This window comes from Lactuca virosa, chromosome 5 (genome assembly GCF_052849685.1).
Source record: "Lactuca virosa cultivar CGN04683 chromosome 5, Lactuca_virosa_CGN04683_v6, whole genome shotgun sequence".
Lineage (NCBI taxonomy): Eukaryota > Viridiplantae > Streptophyta > Magnoliopsida > Asterales > Asteraceae > Lactuca > Lactuca virosa.
In genome coordinates this window covers 225,287,445-225,313,760 of record NC_136430.1, presented here as the reverse complement: position 1 = coordinate 225,313,760, position 26,316 = coordinate 225,287,445, and the positions used below count along the sequence as shown (strand labels likewise).

The following is a 26,316-nucleotide window of genomic DNA, read 5'->3' as shown; positions in this document are numbered from 1 at the left end:
ATTAGTGTGCCGGTTAACCACACACGCTCCACTAACGACTTAACAAGGTGCAAAGTGTAATTTCATGGATTAGCACCATTTTCACATTTTCCTGAAGTAACTAAGATTGGGAATTTAATAAAAGTTTAGTTACTTTATATTTATCATTATACTTTTAATGAGGGAGAATTAATCACTACTAGAAAAACAGCCTTTTACGACGCGCAATGTGTGTCGTAAAACGCTCAAACGACGTGCAAATGCGTGTCAAGGAAGGCCCTGTCATAACGAGAGACGGCACGCTTTTGCGCGTCGTCTATTTACGACGCGCATTTATGACATGCATTTACGACGCGCAGTTATGACACGCAATGCGTATGAAGGAAGGTCGTGTCATAAAGGAAGACGACACGTATTTGCATGTTGCAACCTTACGACGCGCGTGTTTATGACACGCAATGCGTATCAAGGAAGCCCCTATCATAAAGGAAGACGACACACATTTTTGCGTGTCATAATTTTAAATGTTTTTAAAATTATATATTTTTGATAGATTTACTAATTTTCAAATTAAATCACAAATTAAAAGTCTCATAATACAAAATAAAATACCATAAACAATAAAGATAATTCATTGCAATAATATGTCAAATGAACATTCCTTCTTTGTACAATACAATTATTGTAAATAAAGTTGTATGATAACTTAAAACTAAATTATATAAATTAACTTACATCTAAGAAATGCGAAGTCAAATGAACATTCCTTCTCTTTTTTAATGTTTGTTTTTTCATTGCTTCCTCTTCACTTTCCTTTCCCCTATAGAAGAGTATTTTCAAACCTCCCTCATCAGTCATCATCAACTTTTGTGCCAAAGGCTCTTCACCTGTAGTCACTCAAAGTAACTCAGTCGGGTATTTTATACAGATTAATACAACAACATCAGTAACTTAAATACTTAATGGGGAAAAAACATGACAACTACTTACATAGAACCAGCCATCTACTTCGTACTCGACTTCAACCTCTTCTCCAGCAGTTAAACTCAACTGCAATAATATACAAACAAATATGAATAAGTAAAAAAGAAAATCTCCAATTCATGTGTTGTTTCGGTTTGAATTTCTTAATACAGAGAATGTCCACTTGTTTTTTTTCTTCGATTTTTTCTATTATTTATTTTATCCATACAGAGACCACAACAGTTAATGGGAAAAGAAGAATGAAGGTGTTACATGACAAAGGGATTGTAACTTCAACAGCAGCTCGTGCAATAAGGGCATAAGAGCTCAATCTGTCATCCATGGCTACCAAAAAAGAACACATGAGTCAGATAATGTCTCAAAGAGAACGACAAAATAAGTCAAAATATAAGACAAGTAAAGAGATACCAGGTATAAATAGGATTTATGTTACAATAAAGCATACTTTCGTAAATAAAGAGACTCCCAAGGTTAAGAACAATTAGTTTAGACTATATATATTATGTAGTTATAATTAATGAGAAAGTCAAATGAGGGCAAATTTGTTCTTTTTGTATAAAAGCTGGAAAACATAACTATGCCTTGGATAAACATAATGGCAGAAACAACACCTATAGGTCCCTTCAAAATAGAAATAGGCATCCCATATTCATAATTTATACACGTACCTTGCTATAGGATTAATACAGCTATTTGATGGTAAACGGCTTGCTATATTGGTCTTTCCAATTGCACAATATCTTCCTGTTACTACTCCTTCACAAACTGGATTACTTGCAAGACTGGAAAGTAATAGAAAAGTATTTCCATAAGAAGAAGGATAAAATGGATGGGAAGTGAATGGAAGAAGGATAAAAAGGATGTGAGCTCACATTAAGCTCATATTATATACAGATTTTTGAGTGAAGTCAGCAATTGAATTGTTTGTCAAATCAACATTCAAATCACTGCTATAGATGTTTCCCACATCTAGTATTCCGTTAAGACCATTGATGCTTAGCACCCTGTGAATATATATAAAATAAGTTGATGTTCTATTGTTTGAAATGATTACAATTGCATATGCAGATTCAATTGAGTAGAAAGCATTCAGTTGATACTCACAATTTCTCCAACCGAGGTTGGAAGAGAGTTGATGGGATTTCTCCTTGAAGTTGAGTCTTCTCCATCAATTTGTTAGTAGAAGATTAAGGATGCTTAATAATAAATCCCTCAATATTTTACAAACACACAGATTGAGGAACTACTTGGACTAGTCTTTCTGGTGAAAGACATGAAATGAGTGAAAGAAACATTACAATGTTGTTAAAGATGGAAGTTTTGTGAACCATGTTGGAATATCTGATGCATCAAAACTATTATTACTCATGTCCCTGAGAATGGCATATGTCATGTTAGAAACTAGAAGATGATGATTTATGAAGTTTAAACTTTAAATTAACTTACACATAAAAGAGGGAGACCATTCCTGTGAGATTTGGAACAGGTCCACTCAGTTTGTTGTTCGACAAGTATCTAAAAATGAATAAATCTCAACCACCAAATAAAACTATTATACAAAACAAAAACATTGATCGACTTCTATTATCACTTACAGCTTCCTACCACTTTTGAGATTCGTGATGTTTTGAGGCACTATCCCATCCAAGGAATTTGAGTCCAAGCGTCTGTGAAATAAAGGAAGGAAAGAGTAAATAAATTGAATATTTTCAGATCTAGCTATAATGTTCAAGGATTATTAATTAATGATACTTACACTGCCTGAAGAGTACTCACAAGTCCTATCGAGGAAGGAATATTTCCAGATAATTGATTGTTGTTGAATATCCTGTTTGAAAAGTATATATATATTTGTTAACCAATTACACTTGAGATCTTTCGTCAGGTAATCTGATACTTACACATGTATTAGAGTCATATCTGATCTGAACAGTTCAGATCGAATGTCACCAGATAACTGATTATCTGCTAAATGGTTGCATAATTGTCATAAGATTAAGATAACACGGGTGAGAAAAATCACTCTAAAAGCTTAATAACTAACAATGTACATAAGATACAAAACTTACAAGTGTTTTGCATTCTTTAACCTGTCAAGACCAGGGGCTGTTTCATTAGACACAGGAATGGGTCCCTGAAGCTTGTTATCACTTAGATCCAACCATGAAAGATTGGATAAATTACCATTTAAATTTAGCTGAGAGAAACTGCAAAAATAATAAATAATTTTTTCTCAAAAAACAGTTAATGAAAAAAAGAAAATAAAAAGAGGGGCTATAAAGACTAAAGAAACACAACAAAAGAAAATGTGTATAAAAGAGACCGACTAATTGTACTCTCCAGCTAAAAAGGGTAGAGACCGACTAAGTGTACTCCATTACACCTCCATCACCTTCCTGGCCGGACGAAACAGCCCCTGGGCAATCAAATACTAGATAATCATCTTCCATGTAATTCTCCAGCTCTTCTGTTAACCACTCATCTAAATTTTCTTCAAGATGTCTAGTGAGTGAGATTTAAGGACAAATTTACCCTTCTGTTTGGAATTAGTGCATGAAAGGATGTTGTGTGTTTATGAAGTGTATAACAGAGGGGCTATAAAGACTAAAGAAACACAACAAAAGAAAATGTGTATAAAAGAGACCAACAAAAGAAAATTGTGGGTAGTTTAAATCCTCTAACATCTATCAAGTTAAGAGCTTGAAGATTAGGGAAGGACTTATTCAACTGGATTAGTTCCTTATCATCTAATCGTATGGACTCGAGTGTTAAACTTGTTACCATTAACATCTTATTCATATTTTCAATAGAAAGCCATGCGTTCTTCACCTCTAATTCAACAAGATTGTGACGTGAATCAAGGAAAACAAACAAGAACATTAAGAGTACCCAATTAGAAACAATTTCACTGTATGCCATATCATGTATTACCAAAAATGATGATCACTAATAAGCCCTTTTCAAGGATAATTTGGACCGGATAAAAGATTAAACTAAATACAAATCATAAGGATTCTAAAAAAATAGTTGATTACATTGGAATTGATAGCATTATTAGAAGAAGATGATAGAAATGAAAGAATAAGAGTTATAAATAACGATTGATTATGAGGTACAGAGGGAATCTTTAGGCTTACAGTTGATGCAAACTCAAATGCTTACAGTAAGCAAAAGAACAGCAATTGACCACCAATTTTATCATTTCTTGAAAGATTTCAGCCAAAATTTCAAGATTATTAAGTAGCAATCGACTACAGTTTGCCAAGTTAGTAACTAGTAAGGCCAAAAACTCACAAATAACTAGCAAGCAACTACAGTTTAACAAGTAACAGTAGGTGATATAAAGAACCCTAGAAAGGTACATAATTTCCGTGATTGAAGATCAGATCTGTAACGGATCTTATCATTTCACATCACTAAAAGGATGGACTTCGCAATATAGCAGCAACGTCACTAGAGAATATGAAAAAAAATCCAGCATATAAAGAACTTACAGTAAGCAGACAACAGAGACAAAACATTCGATCGACGGCGACATAACTGAGCCCAAAAATCAGAAATTGAAAGGGATTTCAACGATCCGGAAACCCGAGGAAGCCACTCCGTAATGAAATCCCCATCGGTGAGGTGCAGATCTTTTGCCTTTTCTTTAACGTCACGGTGCAACAGATCTCAGGGCAGGTTCTTGACGCCGATACACACCGATTCAACAGCTACCAAGTTCGATAGAAAATTGAGGAAAATCGTCTTGAGAGGGGAAGTTATTTGGGAAGAGCTTGAAGCATTTGAAACCCTAGACCTTGATTCGATGTAACTTGACAATGGCCATTGTAGATTGATAGATTGAAGACCTGGAGAGACCCAGAGCTAAAGAGGGGAAACAAGGAAGGAAGGCGGGTTTTCTAATTTTTTTGATTTCCTTTTTCCCGCTGCTAGCTGCTGAAGAGCGCATTTGTAAAATTATAAAGTGACATTTCTAGACGACACGCCTTTAACATAAGTGCCCTCCGTGTTTTTTTTGTGAGACACTAATTTTAGGGCACGCAAAAATGTGCGTTCTAAATTCTTCAAATTTCTAAAGATCTGACATTATTTTTAGGGCACGCCCTTTTGCGTATCATTAATCAGTGCATGTCGTAAAAAGCGTGTCATTAAAGGTCTGTTTTCTAGTAGTGAATGTCCTATCCTACCTGTTCGGCTAATGCCCTCCACCAGTCAAGGAAGCGGTGGGTGAGAATGGACACCCATTAAACTGCCATTTTATAGGCAGTAACCTTATACCCCCCTTATAGACCGGCTTCGTGAATGAGGCCTACTAACGGTAAGACTGACTTGTCTTATACATATATATATATATATATATATATATATATATATATATATATATATATATATATATATATATATTATTAATAGACATATAATATTTTAATAGTATAAGGGTTGAATTTTAAATTTTAAAACTCTAAGGTTTGGACTTAAAGTTTCATTAGTGAGACTTTACAAATTCAAAAACTTGAGGGCAAGTTTTGAAACTTGTCAAAACTCTTCATTTCTATAACTTATGAGTTAATGTTGGTTTTATGAAAAGACTCTTGATTTTCCATAACTTGAGGACAAGTTATGGAGTTCATTAAAACATTTATGATAAGACTTTTCATGTTCCATAACTTGAGGACAAGTTACGGAACTCATTAAGGAACATTTAGATCAATTCTAACAAGGAAAATTATCATATAATATTCTATTGATCTAATCTCATATAGCCAGGCAATTCATATCAAATAGTACAAATAATTAATCTATTATCTTAATATGTGACAATTGTCCTTTCATTTCCATAACTTATGAGTTTAATATCATTTTAATGTATGAGACTTTTTATTTTCCATAACTTGAGGACAAGTTATGGAGGTCATTAAAATTCATTTAGATCAATTTATAAACAACTAAAATTATAATATAATTCAAGATTGATCTAGCTAAACTCATAAATAAGATAATATCAAGTCAATAATTTACAAGCAACTATGTTTATCACATAAAACAATAATTTTCTCAAAACTTTGACAATTATCTTGTGGTTGGATGAGTACAGGTACTACCAAATAAGAAAAAACATTTTAATGATCCAAAACAGTTTGTAGTAGTGTTCCCAATCCAATCCAGGCCAAGAAAACTCAAAATTCTGCAAACAGAGCCTTCAACTCGTCGAGTGCATGAACTGACTCGTCGAATTGCTCTGTTTCTGAGTGGAATCTTCGAGTCAGCCAGTGGACTCGGTGAGTTAATCAGTCAGATGCCAAAAATTCGATTTTTTCAACTTGGAAAACTAACAAGCATCTAGTATAACAGAAAACAACCCTAGGCTCTGATACCATTGTTGGGTTTTGAGCACTATAACACTCCTATGGTGCACATGCAACCCTAAATGCTTTGGATCTATGTTTTCTCTAATTGTACATGCATATTTTCAATTTTCCAAAGCATATATCCTAACTAGCATACAAATTCTCAAATGAACAATACAACTAGTTAGATGACTTACCTCTTAGAAGGACTTGTTGTTCTTGACCTTTGAAAGCTTGAGCACCTCAAGTGTGATGCCTCTAATGGTTCACAAACACCAATATGCAAGAGGCGGCTTGAGAAAATAAGTTACTTGCACAAAATCAATATCACTCTCCAAGAAACTTGTCAACTGATTTTGGCTTCTAGGGGGGTTTATTTATAGTGTGGCAAATGCTAGGGTTACACTTTGTAAACCCTAATGAAATTTCATATTACTTAGGATCCATGGGTTAACCTCCATGGACTATCCATGGATTATCTCATTGGTTTAGCCCATCCTAAATAACCATGGATCATTAGCCCACTATTAGAATCATTGATTTACACAATCAATCCCCATATATTTAATTAGTCTCTTTTGATCACAAAATTAATTCCAAATTAATTCTTGATCAATACTAATTAAATAATATGATTTCATATTAATATATTATACTTGTAATATATTAATAAATCATAAATAACCTTATTCTCAAAAGTCCATCCTATCAAATTGCACTGGTGAAGGCAACCCAAAAGGACCATGCTACAATCGAGTCAAGTACATCTCAATTATAGTTATGGGCTTAGACATCAAATCCAACAGAACGGACCCTAGAGAGATTTCTCCGAAGAAACAACCTCTTCCACACCTGGAAACAAAACAAAAGATAATGACGGTTAAACAAAATGCCGATTTAAACATGCTTTGCCAATTTTTCAGAAAAGGGGGGGAAGAGGAGCAAGAGAAATACCCTCTTTCTCGACGAAAAACTCAGGCATCTTCCCACGAGCCCTCCAAGCGGTGCTCATTCCGCCAACGGCCAAGAAGCAGTCAAGCGAATCCTCACCATTGATGCTGATCTTCTCTAGGATATCAGCCAGTTCCTTGTCACCACCAAAAAGTGTTGGAGTTCGATCGACGTACAGCTTAGTCTGTGGATAGCTGATCACCACTAGGTTGCTGTTCACCCACAAGAACTTCTCCTGCAAGGTCTTCTTGGACATTTTATCCTGGATAAGAATAGGGACTCCCCACCGACGGGAAAGGGTTTGAGTCCCCGACTGGGTAGAGGCATTGAAGAAATGTTTGAAAGCCAAAACAGTCGGCAGGTGGCCTAGGGCACGTCAGAGGAGTTCGAAACCCACTATCTTGTTTATGGCGATAGGGGTCAACTCTCTCACTGAAAACCCATATTCCCGGATGATCAGGTTGAAGAAATTAGTGGTGGGCAAGCGTACACCTGCCTCGAACAAGGAGATTGGGATGCCGACTTTGCCCTCAGGGGGACTGTAAAGTGATGCATCGGGCAAGGGGATCTGCACTCCGTGCTCCAGAACGAACCCGAATCAAAATTCAAAAGATTCCCATTCTTCGGTGGTAAGATCTCTCCCCAAAGCGTGAGCGGTAGCCATGGATCAAATATGAAGAAAGGGTTGAAAGGGTTTTTCTCAAGAACAAGAAGTTGAAGAGAGAAAAGTAGAAGGTAAAGAGGAAACGCCAGGAGGAACAGAGCCTTAAATGCCACAAAAGGGGGCAGCGAACCATTTTCATGATGAAACTGCCGAACAACGGCGATTTCGCCCTGCCAACTGCACAAGTTGCCAGTAGCAGCCCACCATGTGTTTGTGAGTAGACCAGAAAAACTCTGCTACGTCATGAACGCAAAAGTCTAATGGCCTAAGGAACTTGTTAACGTTACCATGAACGGTCACGTTAAATGTAATGGAAGTATAAACGAGACGTTATCTCGTTAGAACCTTGGACAAGGCCCAGCCTTGGCCCAAGTAATCCAGCATTGGGGCAACAGTTCGCTTCCCTCCACGAGGGACGAATATTCCCTGTGATCTTCTCATTCACTCACGACCAATCAGGACGTGACAAGAAGCTTTGGTGACGCCCAGAACAGATGTCACAGGCAGTTAGTTAACGTGGGCATAATTCTCCCAGTTAGAGGAGGCCACGTACAACACTCATTGGACGAGCTCCCCATGATCCGTTAGTAGCAGGTATAAAAGGATCTCTTCCACCTCAAGGAAGGGATCCATCTTCTCTCATTGAATTTACCCTAATTCTCTCTCTCAGAAAACTAACTTGATCATCGGAGTGACATCCCGGGAGAGCACCCGGTCGTCCTCTAACGGTTCTTCTGTGATTGTGTTCTCAGGAAAGCTCCCAAGGCAGATCCACCACCAAGCGTCAAAACCCCCTGTAGAGCATGTCACAACAGTGACTGAGTTGGATTGTGACCGGGATTTTGATCGAGCATGAGTTCGTCTCCATGACGTGGCCTTGGATTGATCACGACGTAGAAAAGAACTAATGTTGACTTTAACTATTAACTTTGACCATCGACTTTTGGTCAAATTGCTAGCTCTAGAGTGTAGAATAAGGTGTGACCTTGTGTGATTTGATAAGTGAGTTGTAGCACATGTTTCGTGACGTTGAGCTTTGGTTTGTCTGACTTTGTGATATATGTGAGTCTTCTCACTATACTATGTAGGATTCTAGTTGTCTTTGTGATACTTGCATGGAAGACCATCGGGGTAGCCCATGGAAACTATATGAAAGACCATGGGGTAGCCCTTGGCACTTGGATATAAGACCATGGGGGTAGCCCATGACATTTCAAGTAAAAACCATGGGGGTAGCCCATGGAACTTGGATATAATACCATAAGGGTAGCCTATGGTATTTCAGGGAAATACCATGGGGGTAGCCTATGGCACTTGGAAGTAAGACAATGGGGGTAGCCCATTGCATTTTGAGAAAAGACCATGGTGGTAGCCTATGGAAGTATGTGTATGGTATGTGTTATTTTGGGGAACTCACTAAGCTTTGTGCTTAGGGTTTTGTGGTTTAAATATTTCAGGTACTTCTAGTTCCAAATGGAACGTTGTGATCACACATCATCCCCTTGATTTTATTCTGCATTGTTATTTGACTTACTATAATGTTTGAGATATATATTGTACTATGTTTTGTCTGCAAACAACATTTATGTGATTTGGGTGTTTTAAAAACAAACTTTTTTACTTAGTATTTTTGGGATGTTAGAAGTTGGTATCAGAGCCTTGGTTTGAGGGATTCTGGCACACTCCCGGGTATGTATAAACACAAACTGAGGAATTGATAAACCTTTTTTGTAAGAAAAACAAATTTCCTAAAATATTTTATAAAGAAAGGAGTGTGATGCGTCCAATCAGCCAAGCTCGATTAAGTGATACCCAAAATACCCATACATGAGTATTATGTGTTAGTATGCTATTATGTGAGATGCATTCTAAAATAGGGCTAAGCATGTTATAACTGCTTGATATGTGTGATGTATGATAGCCTAGAAGGAAGTGAATGATATGTTCTACTTGGAGTCTAGATTAACAAAGTTAATTGCTAAGTGTATGTTTAAAAATTGTACATGATTAGGATCATATATCCTTAGAATGATTAATTTAGCCTTATTTCCTGTTCCTTGTTTGGTTGTGGGATTAGGGTAGAATTATTTATTCGACACTCTATTTGATCCAATATTGTGTCAAATTTGCATGCATAAGTTGGTAGAGATTCATGGTAATGCAGAAGCAAGTGAGATGAGGACTCCTAGGAGAGCCTATAGAGAACAATAGTAAGATTTTTATGCTAATTAGCATGACGATTCATGAGAGTTGCCATAGTGAAGTGACTTAGAGGATTTGTGAGGATTCTTGAGGAGAGTAGGGATAGGTGTGGAATGTAGTATTCGGCCCGTACTACTGAAAGCATAGGATTCGTACTCGAATCAAGGAAAATCACAAAGATCCTAAGTAGCATGTAGCATGAGAAGCCCTCCGGTATGTTTTGATCATTTATATGTTTGTCTTTCAGTATGGTGGTGAGCACTCGAGGAGGAGGTTCTGGTTCAGTCTCTAGTGTCGAGCCGATTGATGAGAGGATACACGAGTTCATTACGTCCGAGATCATTTGCGGTATTTTGGATGCGACTCCTATGATATTTGGTACCATCAATGAGGGGGTCATGGAGCTACTGGATAACCGCTTAGGGGCCTTTCGTGCAGAGATTGCATTTGGTCAGCTCGGGGCATGGACTCTCTCCTTTCGATAGTGCAAATCTTGTGGGGCCATAGAGTTCTTCAGGAAGAAGGACCATATTGCCAACATACAATGGATTTCCGATATGGAGACTGCTCTACGGACGAGTTTTTTCCTTATGGGATCAAAGGTGGGGTTTACATCTTTCCTTATAAGGGATAGAGCCCACGACTGGTAGGAGGAGGTTGGTCATGCCTTGGGAGGTGAGGTCATGGCGGCCATGACTTGGACTAATTTTTTGGCGAGATTCAGAGCGAAGTTCGCACCTGCTATTGAGGTGTAGCAGTTGGCGTGAGAGTTTCAGGACCTTCTCCAGACAACGGAGACTATGGCGGAGATCATCACTATGTTTAGGGAAAGGGCTATATTGGTTTCGCAGTATGTTGTGCATGATGAGATGAAGAAGATGAGGTATCATAACACGCTTAGGGACAACATTCGAGAGTTTGTGAGCATGTCGAGCTGCGGAACCTTGGAGGTTTCCAGAGCCCGGGAACGGAAGATTGAGTTTGAGCTTTGGTTGAAGCACAAGATAGAGCAGGTTCAGACAGTGGTGGGATCGGTGAAGAAGCCCAAGGCTTTTCATTCACTATCTTGAGGCCAACAGGGTCGGATCTTTTGCGGCAAGTGCTGGAAACCGCACGACGGGGTGTACCGAGTGGGTGGTTCGGGTTGCTACAAGTGCAGTAAGACTGGTCATTTTAGCAGGGATTGTACTCAGGTATTGAGTTTGGTTTGCTTTCATTTCAATAAGATGGGCCACAAGAAGGGCGAATATCGGAGGTTGTCAGGAGGAGTGGTGACGACACCTGCTCCCACTACATTGAGGATCACTGATGGCAGCCAGGACGAGGTAGAGGCTCCCGTGGTGAGGAGCAGAGCTGTTCAGTTGACGGCCTAGGTGGCCCGAGAAGCGCCATATGTTGTCACTGATATGTATCTTTATCATGTCTTTTTCCTGCTTTCATTATTTATGCTTATGTTTTATCCGACTATATATAGTGATGTTTTCAGTCAATGGTTTGACTGCTCGTGTTCTTTTCAGTTCAGGGTGCTACCCGATCTTTCGTGTCTCTTGCGCTTATCAAGAAGTTTGGTGATACTCTGGGAGCTTTGGATTACCCTTTGGAGGTAGATATTATAGATGATCGTACAGTGAGAGCTCCGAGTGTTCATCGTGATTGAATTCTCGAGTTTTTTCGCGAGAAGTATCCTATTGATCTAGTCCTTATTCCTCTACGAGGGACCAAGATTATTGTGGGCATGGATTGGTTGACCTAGAATGGAGTTATAATTAACTGTGAGTGACAGCTGGTGAGATTTCGCACCCCAAGTGGGGGAGAATTGATTATTCATGGTGATGGCACTCAACGAGTACCGACTTTTTGCTCAGTTGCAAGGGCTAGGAGATATCTACATCAAGGATGCTCTGGGCATGTGGCTTATGATACGGATTCATGGGTTGTGGAGAGGAAGACAGTGGGTGATGTCCCTATTGTTCGAGATTTTCCAAAGGTGTTTCCTGAGGACTTACCAAGGGTGCCTCCCGAGAAGTAGGTAGAGTTACATATCGACTTGGTTCCAGGTGCGGCTCCGATAGCCAAGGCACCGTATCACCTAGCACCACCGGAGATACAAGAATTGTCTACGTAGCTACAGGAGCAGTTAGACAAGGGATTCATCAGGCCAAGCAGTTCACCGTGGGTAGCACCTAACCTATTTGTGAAAAAGAAGGATGGTTCGCACAGGATGTGCATTGACTACCGGGAGTTGAACAAGTTAATGGTGAAGAACCGTTTTCCACCTCCGAGGATCGACGATTCATTTGACCAACTCAAGGGTGCATCTTGGTTTTCCAATATTAATTTGAGATCGGGATATCGTCAGATGAGGGTCATGGATGAGGATATATAGAAGACAACCTTCAGGACTCGTTATGGTCATTATGAGTTTGTGGTGATGTCATTCGGGCTCACCAACGCAAGACTCTGAGGAGGGAGAGGCTTTATGCTAAGTTCTTCAAATTTGAGTTGTAGTTGTGCAAGGTTCGGTTCTTGGGGCACATTGTCAACCAGAAGGGTATACTAGTCGATTCGGCCAAGACCGAGGCAGTGATGAAGTGGGAGGTTCTGAGGTCACCATCTGAGGTCCATAGTTTCCTCGGGTAAGTAGGTTATTACCAGACGTTCATTAAAGATTTCTCCAAGATTGTTGTCCCTCTGATCCGATTGAAGAAGTAGAATGTTACTTTTTGGTGGGGGCTTAAGCAGCAGGTAGCATTTGAGGCTTTGAGGCAGAGATTATGTGAGGCTCCGATTCTAACCCTTCCCGAGGGTATGGATGACTTTGTGGTTTATTGTGATGCATCGATTTTTTGGTTTGGGTGCAGTACTTATGCATAGGGGTCATGTGATTTCTTATGCATCGAGGCAGTTGAAGCCTCACAAGGTGAATTACCCTACTCATGATCTAGAGTTGGGGGCTGTGGTTTTTACCCTCACCATTCGGCGAGATTATCTATATGGGGTTAGGTCAACTATATATACATACCACAAGAGCTTGAGATATTTGATGGATCATCCGAACCTAAATATGAGACATCGCAAATGGTTAGATGTGGTGAAGGACTATGACTGTGTGATTTTGTATCACCATGGGAAGGCCAGTTTTATGGCCGATGCCTTAAGTCGCAAGGCAGCGAGTACACCCATCTGAGGTCTATGTTTAAGGATGGTGATCATTTCACCACTGTTAGATTTGATCAACAAAGCGCAAGTATAGGGGTTAAAGAGGGAGAATTGGAAGGAAGAGAGAATCAGAGCCCAGATTCCGTAATTTTTCAGAGATAGTCGTGGGTTATGGACTCAGTGCAGTAGGGTATGGGTTCCAGTTGCTTGCGGGGTTAGGCAGCTATTGTTGGAGGAAGCACACAAATCGAAGTTTTTGATCCATCCAGGGACCATGAAGATGTAAATAAATTTGAGACTGAGCTATTGGTGGCCCTGCATGAAGAGGGAGATAGCTTGGTATGTTGAGCGGTGCCTGACTTGTCGGAAAGTCAAGGCCAGACATCAGAGACCCCACAAAAAGATGTAGTTGTTACCCATTCCTATGTGGAAATGGGAGGAGATCACCATGGACTTTATCATGAAGTTTCCAAAGATGGCACGTGGGTTTGATTCTATCTGGTTTATTGTCAATAGATTGAGCAAGAGTGCTCATTTCATTCCTATTTCAGAGAGCATTTCTGCCGAGTAGTTGGTGGGCATTTACATCAGAGAAATGGTTGCTTGTCACGAGGTTCCAGTTTCAGTGATCTCTGATCAAGATGTTTGTTTCATCTACAGGTTTTGGAGGAAGTTTCATGAGGAGTTAGTTACTCAACTATTTTTCAGCACAACATACCACCCCTAGACCGATGGCTAGAGTAAGCGGACTATTCAGAAGCTCGAGGATATGCTAATGGTATGTGTGCTATATTTCGGCGGAGTTGGGACACTTATCTTCCATTGGACGAGTTCTCCTACAAAAATAGTTATCATACCAATATTGATTGACCTCCCTTCGAGATGCTTTACGGGAGTAAATGTCTGACCCCAATTTGTTGGGGTGAGGTCAGGAATCAAGTTATGGGGAGTACTACGATAGTACTCAAGATTACTGAGTTGCTACAGCAGATGCACGATCGGTTGCAGACCGCGCAGAGTCGCCAAAAGATTTATGTGTAAGGAAACCTTAGAATCTAATAATGCAAAACCTTCACACTGACACTCTCATCAGTGTCAACGTCTCACCAGTGCCAACATGAAGTTAAGTCTGCAATGTCGTGTCATCGTGTAAACTAAATTCATGCAATATCTTGTATATCTAGATAGATACATATTTAGTTAATAGATGTGATATCTTAGGGATATTGGATATACTCTATTATTATAGTAGATTAGGTGATATCCCTGGCTTGTAGGGATTCATAACGTATTTACTTTTCTTTATATACTAGGGTTCTGATCATTGGTTGATCTTCGAACCCTAGAGAACTTTGTGCTTTTTCTCTTTATGAGAACCTTTCTTAGTGAAATACTTTATGGTACATATCTATGTTCTTTTAATCTTCTTATTTGTTAATCTTTCTTGATCAAGGGAACCTAAAACTGGGATCAGAGCAGGTTATCTTGTTCAATTAACAATCTCTTCTTTTTCCTCATCAAACCATTCTAAAACCACTTCCAGTCATAAAATACCTCAATTTGATGAAAATAATTTCACAATGTGGAAATCCAAAGCAATGATGGTTCTTGAAACCATGGATTACTCCATGTTGAGCATCATCAATGATGGTCCTCGTGTTCCTATGTATCAATCTATAAAGGAGAATGTTAAAGAAGGTGATATGGTCGAAAAACCTATCCATGAGTTAGACGATGAAGACAAGCGTCTTGTTGCTATTGATGTGATGGCATGTGTCTACCCTATGATATCTATCACTTTGTTCAAAACTACAGATCTGCCAAAAAGATGATGCAAACGCTGATTGTTGCGTATGAGGGTACTGATGAAGTAAAAGGTTTTAATCAGTGTTGTAAAAATCAGCCTAGGCGCTAGGCGGTCGCCAACCGATTACGTTTATACCTAATCGGCCTATGTAATCGTTTTGGGTTAAATTCGGTCAAAGCCAGACCTAATCGGAGCTAGGCGGAGTTGGGCGCCCTGATCGGTCAAAATACAGTCAATAGAATTCAAAATTTTTAGGGGCAAAATCGCCAAACCATTGCTAGGGTTCGTTTCTTCTTACTCATTCCATCTCAATCGCAATACCAATTTCACTGCTATCTCTCTCTCACACATCAAAAACGGCGATTTCTTCTTCTTCTAAGCATTCCGTCTGTTCCAAGATCGTCGTTGCCTTCCAAGATCGTTGTTTCCTTCCAAGATCGTCATCGCATTCCAGTCATCTACAAGATTGCGTTGTCGCTCCTTCTCCTTCGACATCCTTTTTTGTCGTTCCTTCCCCTCCGACATCCACTGCTCCTCCGAAATCCCTCCGATGCCTTCAGCTCCTATGTTCTCGATGATACTGCCGACCTATACAAAGTTCCCGATGATACCGAAACCACAAAGGTAATCATCCAAATGTTGAAATTCGCTGATTAGATCTTGAATTAAGCTTAGCTTTTCACTTGGGTTATGCTAATTTTGCTTCTTATAGTCAATATATGTTCATATATTAGTTTCTTTTTATGATTGTTCTTGGTTATAGAAATGAATAAAGTGAAAGCTTCTTTGAATTTTGTCATCGTTGATGATTCTTGTTATTAAAGTGTGAAAGCTTCTTTGAATTTTACCTTTTTTTATTGTTTTTGATTCTGCTAATTTATGTTAAATTAATATGAAGTATATACAGAGCCTGCTGATTTGTGATGATATTAGATGAAGTGATGATAAATTGATATGAATATGCCATTAATGTGATGATATACTTAATTTTACTGTTAAAATGATATGTGAGTGGGTATATTTAATGTGTTAATGTGATTTTTTAATGTGTTAAACTGATATGAATATGGTGTTAATGTGATGATATATTAGATGAAATGATGATAAATTGATATGATACAGAGCATGTTGATTTGAGTGAGCAATTTTAATGTGTTAATGTGAGTTTTTTTATAACAGTTGATGAAGCTCTTGCAACCGATGTTAGTCAAGCACCCCGAGAAAGTCCAAAACGAGGGAACTTTTCAATGAAGATTTCGAGTCCGAGAGTGAGGAGCAAGTGTTAGAAGAAGATGAATATGAGATGGGGTTCAAATAATGGAAGTATGTGGAGAATATTAGAAGAAAATTGTTGTGTTTGTTAAACTCACTATTAAACTTTTATGGACTTGTTGGATGATGATTTTGTGTGCTTGTTAAACTTATTATTAAACTTTTATGCTTATTTACTTATATTCTTAGTATTAAAGTTAGATTTATAAAATTTTGAATTATTTTTTTAATAAGTAATGGTCCCTGATTAATCCCCGTCTAACCGATTAATCCCTAGACCCCAGTCCACCGCCTAGCTAACGTCTAGCGTTTTCTGCAACCTTGGTTTTAATAAAAATAGTTTGAATCGATGATATGAGCACTTCTTTCAGAATAAGAATGAAACCCTCACTCAGGTCTTCAATCGTTTTAGTTTCTTGGTAGATGATATGCGTCGACTAAATATGAAAAAAGCCAGAAACTCTCGTATGCTTAAGTTTCTCGATTTGTTGGACGATAGTTAGGAACATCATGTTGATGTTCTGAAGAACGGTGAAAAAATTGCAACCATGGATTTAGCCTCTCTATTTGGTAATCTCTGTAATCGTGAAGAAACAAATATTTTGCAGAAGGAGATCATGCGAGACACTCACAGGGACAAGTCTGTAGCTTTATATTCCAAGAAGTCTCAAGAAAGCGACAACTATTTCTCTGACGAATCTGAAGGTGAAGCCAGTATTGTTAAACACTATATTAACAGGAATGACAAGAAACCATTTGAGTTTAAAAGTAATCAATCTAAGACTGACTCATCAGCGTCCAAAGGTTATGATGCTGAAAGGAAAACTGGTGCTGAGAAGAAAGATTTCAAGGGTTTCAACTGTGGAATCAAAAAGTCATACATGTATTTGTAAACCATCCGGTCCAATCAAGATTTTTTTTAGCAGTTGATACTCAAAATCCAAGAAAACAAAGTAAAGACAATGTAGTAAAAAATGATCCTTCTTCGGCTCTGGAGTTTAGAATACAAAATCATTTTGAAAAAACCAAAATCAACCAAATAGTAGTAAAGCCAACCGCACTAAAAGCTTTTGTTTTTACACTTGGAAAATACAGTTGATCCGACCAGCACATCCCATCTTTCGCTAAAACATAAGTCATCAACCGAACATCCCACCAACAAGCAATGAGTCGCTACAAAAGAAACATCAATCTCACAGACAGCAAAGAGATGATCAATGAATTTCTTGGTTTGATTACAAAGGGGATCAAGAATGGAGTCAACATTCACACCACTCACATCCAAGTTGACTCTAGTAGGTAACCGATTAAGAAGACTCGCCAAACCAAAACACTCTTTAATGGTAGAATTGTTCCAATGAGTAGGTGAACCACCAATATCCAATGTGCTAAATTTAATAAACATCCTAGTAGAAGAGACCTTAAAATGACCTAAATCATCCAAATCCAACAAGCTAATGGCCTTTTCATTTGAAGTATAAAAATCAATCAAGATGGCTACTAAATTCGTAACTTGGGTTTAATTTATCATCCTAATAGGCCGCACCCACACACAAGTTCAGTGAATTTGACCCACGAAGTCCTAGATTCGCACCCCCCCCCCCTACGCGCGGGTAAGAGTTGGAGTAAAACCATATGTACAAGCTTGTAAGCCTATTATACATTCAAGCTTATAAAGTCATTAGAGTATGGTCTTTCTACGAATGTGGGACTCGTTCTCATACCCACCTCATTTACTAACTTTTATTCTCAAATACCTATCTTTGAGTATCAATATTTCATTCACATATACTTCATTTTGGACATATGATATATCGTTTCGAAGCTCTCACGGAATAGAACACAAACCTACTTAAAGTTAATTATATATACAACGTATACATATACTTATATCTGTTCAAAGTTAGTAAAAATATAAATATTTATACTCATATTTCCAACACAAGTAACCCTCATTTTTTTATAACTTTAGATTTATTACGAGAACTATAACAAGAAGCTAGAGAACAAAAAAGATAATTACTAGGAAAGAACAGCTAAATGAAGTAACCCTCATTTTGCTCTAAGGCAAACAACCAATCAAATCATTGGGAAAACTTCAAATTCCCCAACCAAAGTTCATTCCAAAAGTAAGGTGCTGTTTGTTTTTTTTGAGTCAAAATGTCTGCAGTCTGCGGACCATATCTGTAGACCTCTGCAGTAGAAGAGGTGGACCAAACGTCTGCAGTCTGAAAAAAGAAGACTGTTTGTTTTTTAACATCTGCGGGCTACTAAAATAAACTGAAATCTAAATAAACTGATTTTTTTAAACTTCAAAGTGATTTTTTAATATTTTTATGACTTTGTTATAAATAATTAACGAATCTAGATCGACTTTTATGTATTATTGTATAAAAAAATAAATATAAAAATAAAAATGGTATGAATTAACGTATATATTTGATAAAAACCAACAATTTTGGTTACAAAGTTATAACTAAACATTATAATTAGTGATCAAAGAATTTGATACATAAATGGATGGAAATAAACTTCGATTTTTTCAATTAAATTCATTAAAAACGTACCATAAATATTTTCTCGAGAAATTGACGATACTGTATTAAATAATGTTTTACAAAATTTGGCAAACAAATATAAGAATATATTATGCTTTTTTTTCATATTTATATAAACAACTTCAACGACTATTATTGTAATAAATCTTTATTTATAAATTTGTCAAAAATATCATGTTTGTATCGTCGGACGTTTTTTTTTATGTTTTGTAATTTTTTTTTTCAAATTGTTTATCATTAATAAAGTTGGAAAAAATATAAATTAAAAAAAAAACTTCAAAAAAAATAAAGATATATATGTTTTTTTCAGGCTAGAAGATGTTAGAAGACTCTGGTCCACATCTGCGACAAGAAGAGGGCGCGCAAACATTTTTAGGTCTGCAGTCTTCAAAAAAACAAACAGTCTGCGAAGGCTAATGTCTGCGCGTGGTCTGTGCGGCGCAGACAGAAGAGGTCACGCAGATCTGCAGACAAAAAACAAACACTACCTAAGTCTCACTCCCACAACCAATCATTTTTCTCAAGAATTAAAGCAAATCTATATTTTTAATTAAAGATTTTACTAAGATTCAATAATGTTTTTCCAACCCCGGGTGTTTACATCTATAACCATGATCGCCAAACTCATCTTTAGGACTGTGAAGAACCGAGATAATTTCAATCCAAAAAGAATTTGGTTCGTTTAAAAACCTCCAACGCCACTTAAACGCAAGGGCAATGTTCAAAACAAATAAACTACCAACCTACAAACCTCCTTCATCTTTTAGTTATAGCCATAATTTTTCTTGATCTAACCCAAAAAGGAATTCCGCTCCTTTACTGTTCATCAAAGTTGTCATATCTTCAACCTTGCTAAATGTAACACCAATACAACACCAAACAAATTCCTTTTAGAAATGTTTATTTTTAAACCTGAAGTAAAATAAAAGAGATGTAATAAGTGAATTATGTTTATTTTAGGTAATTAACGAATAATTTCCTATTTTATTTTACCCATCTTTATTTTGGGTGTATTTGACAAAAAGTTTTTAACTTTTATAGCTTTTAGTTTTTTCTACGAAAAAACTTTAATTAAATAAAAATTTTCATTTGGAAACTAATTCTAACTAGTTTTTGAAAAAAAAATAGAATTTTTTAGAAGTTTTAGTTTTTGGCTTTTATTTTTTAAGTAATTTTACAAGTTTTAAAGATTTAGAACTACTTTTAATCAAATATTTTAATACAAATAAAAGCTACAACTTCTAAATATTAACTACCAGCTGTCAACTACTTTTACAAAAAAATACCCTTTTATCTAAGTCTATTTATTCAACATATCCGACCGATTAAAAGTGATATATAAATTAACCGGTAATAAAAAAAATTAAATTAAAAATACATTAAAATTTAAAAGAATAGGTATACAAAACAATATTGAACAACCGACTTTTTCATGAGTGCGACATCAAACGTACAGATACAGATAAGGTATATATTTATATTGAATTTAATTTATTTGTAACAGAAAAAAAATAACTAGTAGTTAATGATAGTCTTATCTAAGGCCACAAATTATCTTTAAACTTGTACGATATAGCTAAAGATATTAAACTATATAATTCATACGATTTTGTATATATTATTTCGATTTCACATGGTCCATTGACAAATCAATCTACCAAATTTTGTGAACATTTAATTGCACTAACAAAACAATGTGCTGTTGAGCTACCACACTTCCAGTGAATTTAATGGCTTACTTTTACATATTTTATTTTAATTAAGTATAATGTTGTATTAAATTAAAGGATTACTAGTGATTTTAGATTAAAAAAGGCAACGATAAATCGACAAAATGTAAACGTTGTAAATGGAAAAGTTTTTAAACGTTTTGGCTATATATATCTTCATCATTAGTTTTGATATTGATGTTGGTAGTTGGTACTAAAAATTTACTATACCATACTATTTTTTTTATGTAATTAACTGACAATTTAGACAAATTATCAAAATATAACTATTTCATTCATATATTCGAAATAAATTATAAATTGAGTGAAATCCGAAATGTTGGCTCTTCAAAGGAGAATGAATGTAAAGGAAATCAAACGCGATTTTTTTTTATCAGATGATAAAAAAATGGGAATTACTAAACTTTTACCTGATATTTAATTTATAAAAGAGTAAATTACACGAATCGTCTGTGGTCTAAGTATCAAATTGCACATTCAGTCCTTATTTTTGAAAATTAATTTGGATCGTCCCTCATGTGTTTAAATATTATCCGCCCAGTCTCTGTTGTCGTTAGACGTTAGTTTTCTCCGTTTGGGTGCCCCACGTGCCTTGCATGCAGGGGTATTTTCATCATTTCAAGTCTTGTGCCCCTATTAGAGTCGTTGCCCCTCCCCTTCTTTTACTTATCTTCGTCAATCTTCTTCCCCGTTACTTCTTCCCCCTTTTGTTCTTCAATTAGCCTTCTCCAACCAACAAAAATGGCCATTAGATGCAATTGTGGAGCTGAAGCTGTGATTCATACCTCATAGAGCAAGAACAACCCTGGAAAATGTTACTATGCTTGTTCTAACCCGGTTAATTTCGATTTCTTGATAAATCTAACCTAATCTCCTACTTTTTCCTATTTTCTATAAATTTTAGCATTGTTAAATGTTTCTACACTTATTTTGCAGGCTCCTAGTTGCAAGTTCATTGGTTGGGTGGTGGAGGATCAGAAATGTGCTTGTATGAACATTAGGATGAAGCTTGAACAACAAAATCTGAAACTGAAGTTGTATCTAGCTACTAGTTGGTTTTTGTTTTTGTCAATTCTAGTGTACAAAGTGTAGGATAAGTTATCCAATACGTTTACCTTTTAGTTGTATTGGATAATAGTAGTTTGCAAGTTCTATTGGATGTATCAGTTTGCAAGTTAATGAAAATGCCGTGTTTATTTTGGTAATTGCCAAACATGCATTCATACCAAAACAACAATTTATATCATACCATTACAGATTAAAACATAAAATACTTTAATAACCTAGCTAATCATTAACTCATTCAAACCATTACAAACATTCATCCAGTCAACATAGTTTGAAGTATATCACCATCATAGTTAAAGAAGTAGCACAACATTAGTTCAAACTGAAATTATAGACCCAAAAGACATGAAAGAACATTGCATCAAGTACATCAAAAGCATTAGCCAACCAAAAGACATGAAAGTAATACACAAAAACTAAACCACCGGACTTTTCCTCTTGTTCACAACACCCACATTCTATCCCACACCAGCATTCTGTCCCACATCACTACCACTGGCCTGTAATCCTTCCACTGTCTGTCCCTTGCAAATCCTACCATTATGCCCAACATTTCCACAATTTGAACATCTAACTGACTTGGTCCCTCTAGCACCATCATCTTCTGTAGTAGATCTTCTTCTTTTATTTTTTGGCCTACCAATAGGCACATGATGTTTTGGTGGTAGTAACTTTGCTAGACAATGACTTTTTTCCCACATCATCCTCCCATTAATTGGTTCAACTTTAAAGGCATACATCTCTTGCCATGTCTTCAACCAATATGTAGGGTGAACCCATGTTTCAGGTATTCCAACATTCTCATTATTTATCCTAATATCCCATATAGCCGCAATTGTGTGCTTGCATGGCATGCCAATGATCTCCACTTGTTACATGAGCATGTATGTTGTGTTATGTCAACTAGACATTGATCCACACCTTCACCACCTATAACCTGATACTTCTCATTTCCATAAAATACAACGATATACTCTGCAACTTCAGTTTTGATCTTTTCCAGAGTCTTGGTAGCTGTAGGAGTTAGTGGGCCAGAACATTTGCCAATTGTTTTTTGGACAATAACAAGCTTCTTCATTATGTACTCTTTAATAAATTCCAAGCAACTTATAATTGGTTTCTCACGGCCCTTGACAAGTTTTCTATTCAATGTCTCACAAATGTTGTTTAACAATGCATCACAATGTGCTCTTCCTGTAGAATAACAATGTTGCATCATAATTGTCAGTAATATTTTAAGATGCATACAGTCAACAATGTTGAAGAATGCTAACATGTATAACTTACCTATGAAGTGGGACCTAGACCAATGTTGGGATGAAATGGCTTTAAGCCATTCATATGCATCATTGTTTAATTTCTTTAGTTCCTCCATTGCAAGATTGGATTGTTGTACAGTGGATGTTGTTTCACATTTCCATACACAATCTTTAAACTCCTTGCCCCTCCACTTCCGCTTCATATTCTCATAGATATGAAGAAGGCAAAATCTATTTTCTGCACATGCAAAAATTTTTGCAATTACAGGCAAAACATCTTACAACACAAACACAGTTAATTTTATATAATTAGTACAAATAATATAAAGGTTAAGTAGTTAAATTGTGTACACTATTACCTTTTGCATATCAGTTATATATGTGAAGTTCGAATTGGTATGCAAATCCAAATCATCACCAAGATTTTTTAGAAACCATGTCCATGAGTTGCAGTTTCTCAGACTTTATAACACCATATGCCACTATGTAAGTGTAGTTGTTTCCATCTAATAATTGTAACAGTAAGAACAAATTTGGTTAACATCTATAAGACATATGTAAGATTAAGAAGTTAAACCGTGTATACTATTACTTACAATTTCTAGCTGTTAGAATCATACCAAGGTAGGGTCCCTTCATGAATGCACCATCCAGTCCAAGAAAGTCCTTTTCCCACTACTGCAAAACCTTGTTTAAGTGGCCCAAGATACACACACACACAGATATATATATATATATATATATATATATATATATATATATATATATATATATATATATATATATATATGTGTGTGTGTGTATGTGTGTGTGTGTGTATACGTCTAAAATCCTAGTATCTGATGTAGGGTTGGCAACATTATCTACTTGAAGCTTGACTATTGTGTTTGGGTTTCGAGTTTGAACCTCCAGTAGATAGTCCCACAATACAAAATATTGACCCCCAAAATCATCCCTAATTGTTTCTAGGGCTTTTGCTTTTCCCCTAAACACTTTCATGTCCGACATCTGAATTTGGTATTTCCTCTCTAGCTGCTCCTTTAAAGCCCTGATTGGTATTTCTGGGTTAGACTCCAACTGCTCAAGTATTTGTTTGGAAAGAAACTTGTAATTACAAGCTTTGATTTTTCCTGTTTGGAGACATCTATGCTCCTTTTCATACGTGTTCATTGTTCAATCATCATCTTTTTTCCATTTATTCACTAAAAGATTCCAAGGGCACTTATTGCTTTCATCTACTTTCACTGCAATTTTCTTTTTACTGGATCCACCTTTACCACTACACTTACTTGGTCCTCATTTTCACACGTTTGACTAAGTCCATCATTCATGTTACTTTGACTGGGTCCACCTTTCCCACTAGTTTTACTTGGTCCATATTTCCCACATGTCTCAAGTATCCCCATATCTGGTATTGTTCCTTTACATACTATCCTGACCTTGTTTTTATCATTCTTGATAATATCCAATTATCCTCTTGTCTCTATCGCATGTAAGTAAATTTTGTCTTTTGGTTCCTTAGAACTTGAGAATGTTTGAAGTATGTAGAAAATGTCACTCACTTGAGCTGCATCATTTATCTATGCCCTTTCTGCAGCCCGCATTTTATTTCTTCTTTTACTCATTTGCCCTTCTTCAGATGATGACTTAGATTATAGAACATCAGTGTTGATCAGCTCCACTTCCTCATCAGACATTACTACATTCTCTATTGTAATAGGGGTATCACCAACCTACTCCAAATTATCATCAATGTTGAGGTAAAAATCATGCATGTCCACCTTAGGATCATCTGACAAGTTATCCTCATCAACAATGAAATCACTATCATTACTATTACTTGAATCTCCACTACCCTCACTATCACTAGATCCACCTAAGGCTTCACTAAAGGTTTCCAAAATAGGGGGTTCCATGTTTGGTTCATCCACAACTTCAACATCAACTTCAATAGGGGATTCCATTTTAGGGGGTGAAATATGTGCAACAACACTTGGACTAGAGGATTCCATGCTAGATTCCATTGTAAGGGGTTGCATGCTTGGTTCAAAAATAGGGGGTTCAACTGTGGTTGTTTCAATCCATTCGAGACACAACCTTCTAGAACAAGAAGGTGGTTCAATAATCTCTTCATCCTGAGTTTTGTAGGGTTAGGAGACATAGCATATGTATGCAAGTTGGTACGCCAAAATTCTATGTACACTTCTATAAGCTTGTGTGAAGCAACGTAGGACCTTAAGTGGTTAACGTCTTGGTCACTACCCAATGATAACAACCCAAAATCTATATCCCATAACGGTCGTTTAAAGTGATAATACATAATCTTACCTTCTTCAACGCAACCCAAGTCCTCCATCATATCATCAATGTCGTGAATAGAGAACAAATCATTGTGGATCAATTCCATAAATTAGTGATGTCCATAGTGCAAGCGTATACTAAAAACAGTTGGATTCCCACCTTCACAAGAAAAAAAACAACAACATTTTCAAAATCAGGGATGAAATGATCAAGAACAGAGCATAAAATGGTTAGCTTTACTTACCGTAATTGGCTTCCAAATCAATTTCATCCATCTGTGGTCGTATTCGCCACCCACTCATCGTCACTTTTGACGGAAAACTAGGGTTTTTGCGAGAAGAGAAAAGTTTTGATCGGGGACTGGGTATGCAACGTTTGGGCGAACTGGATATGGCGCCATACGCAGTCGATAATATACACAGGAATTGAAATGACGAAAATACTCCTGCATGCAAGGCACGTGGGGCACCCCAAACAGAGAAAACTAACGTCTAACAACAATAAGGATTGGACGGGTAGTATTTAAACACATGAGAAACGGTCCGAGTTAATTTTCAAAAGTAGGAATTGAACGTAGAATTTGACACTTGGATCAAGGACGATTCGTGTAATTTACTCTTTATAAAACGAAGAAAATATTATAATTTTTTTAACTAATTATTGTAAGCCAATTTTATATAGAGTTAGAGTTTATTCATACTCCTATCTTATATCAGTTATATTGTATTTTGATAGTTTTAATATGATAACCAAAAATATGATTAGTTAAATATAGAAGAAATAATAATAATAATAATAATAATAATAATAATAATAGGTAATAAAAAAATATATGATGGTATTTTGTTTTGGAGGAAAAAAAAACAAAATTATAAAGTGAAATGAGGACGTTGTCATTTATCGATTGTCTTTGGGATCACCTATAATTTCCATTCCTTTTTATTTTTGTCATTACACAACCAACTCCCACTTGGGTTGCTTTTCTGACTAAAGCATCCATAGTCACATTGCATATCCTCCTACATTTCATA

At 36.6% G+C, this 26,316-nt stretch overlaps 1 protein-coding gene across 1 annotated transcript; it reads right to left on the bottom strand.

Moving 5' to 3' along the window:
* Positions 1-22,183: 22,183 nt before the first annotated feature.
* On the bottom strand, positions 22,184-24,154 carry LOC145112423 (uncharacterized). Its single transcript, XM_079048587.1, has 4 exons — positions 23,926-24,154; positions 23,013-23,261; positions 22,647-22,919; positions 22,184-22,593 (listed from the first exon to the last, which is right to left on the bottom strand). Exons 1-4 carry the CDS (start codon positions 24,152-24,154, stop codon positions 22,184-22,186), a joined length of 1,161 nt encoding a protein of 386 aa, XP_078904713.1.
* Positions 24,155-26,316: the final 2,162 nt, after the last annotated feature.

Bases quoted from the DNA above. Each gene is read 5' to 3' on its own strand.
- LOC145112423 (XM_079048587.1), bottom strand. From the start codon at position 24,154: ATGAACACGTATGAAAAGGAGCATAGATGTCTCCAAACAGGAAAAATC. The intron at 23,262-23,925 runs GTCAATATTTTG...TTGTGTTGTAAG, and splicing joins AATTAGGGATGATTTTGGGG to ATGTTTTGCCTGTAATTGCA. The intron at 22,920-23,012 runs GTAAGTTATACA...GTTATTCTACAG, and splicing joins GTCTAGGTCCCACTTCATAG to GAAGAGCACATTGTGATGCA.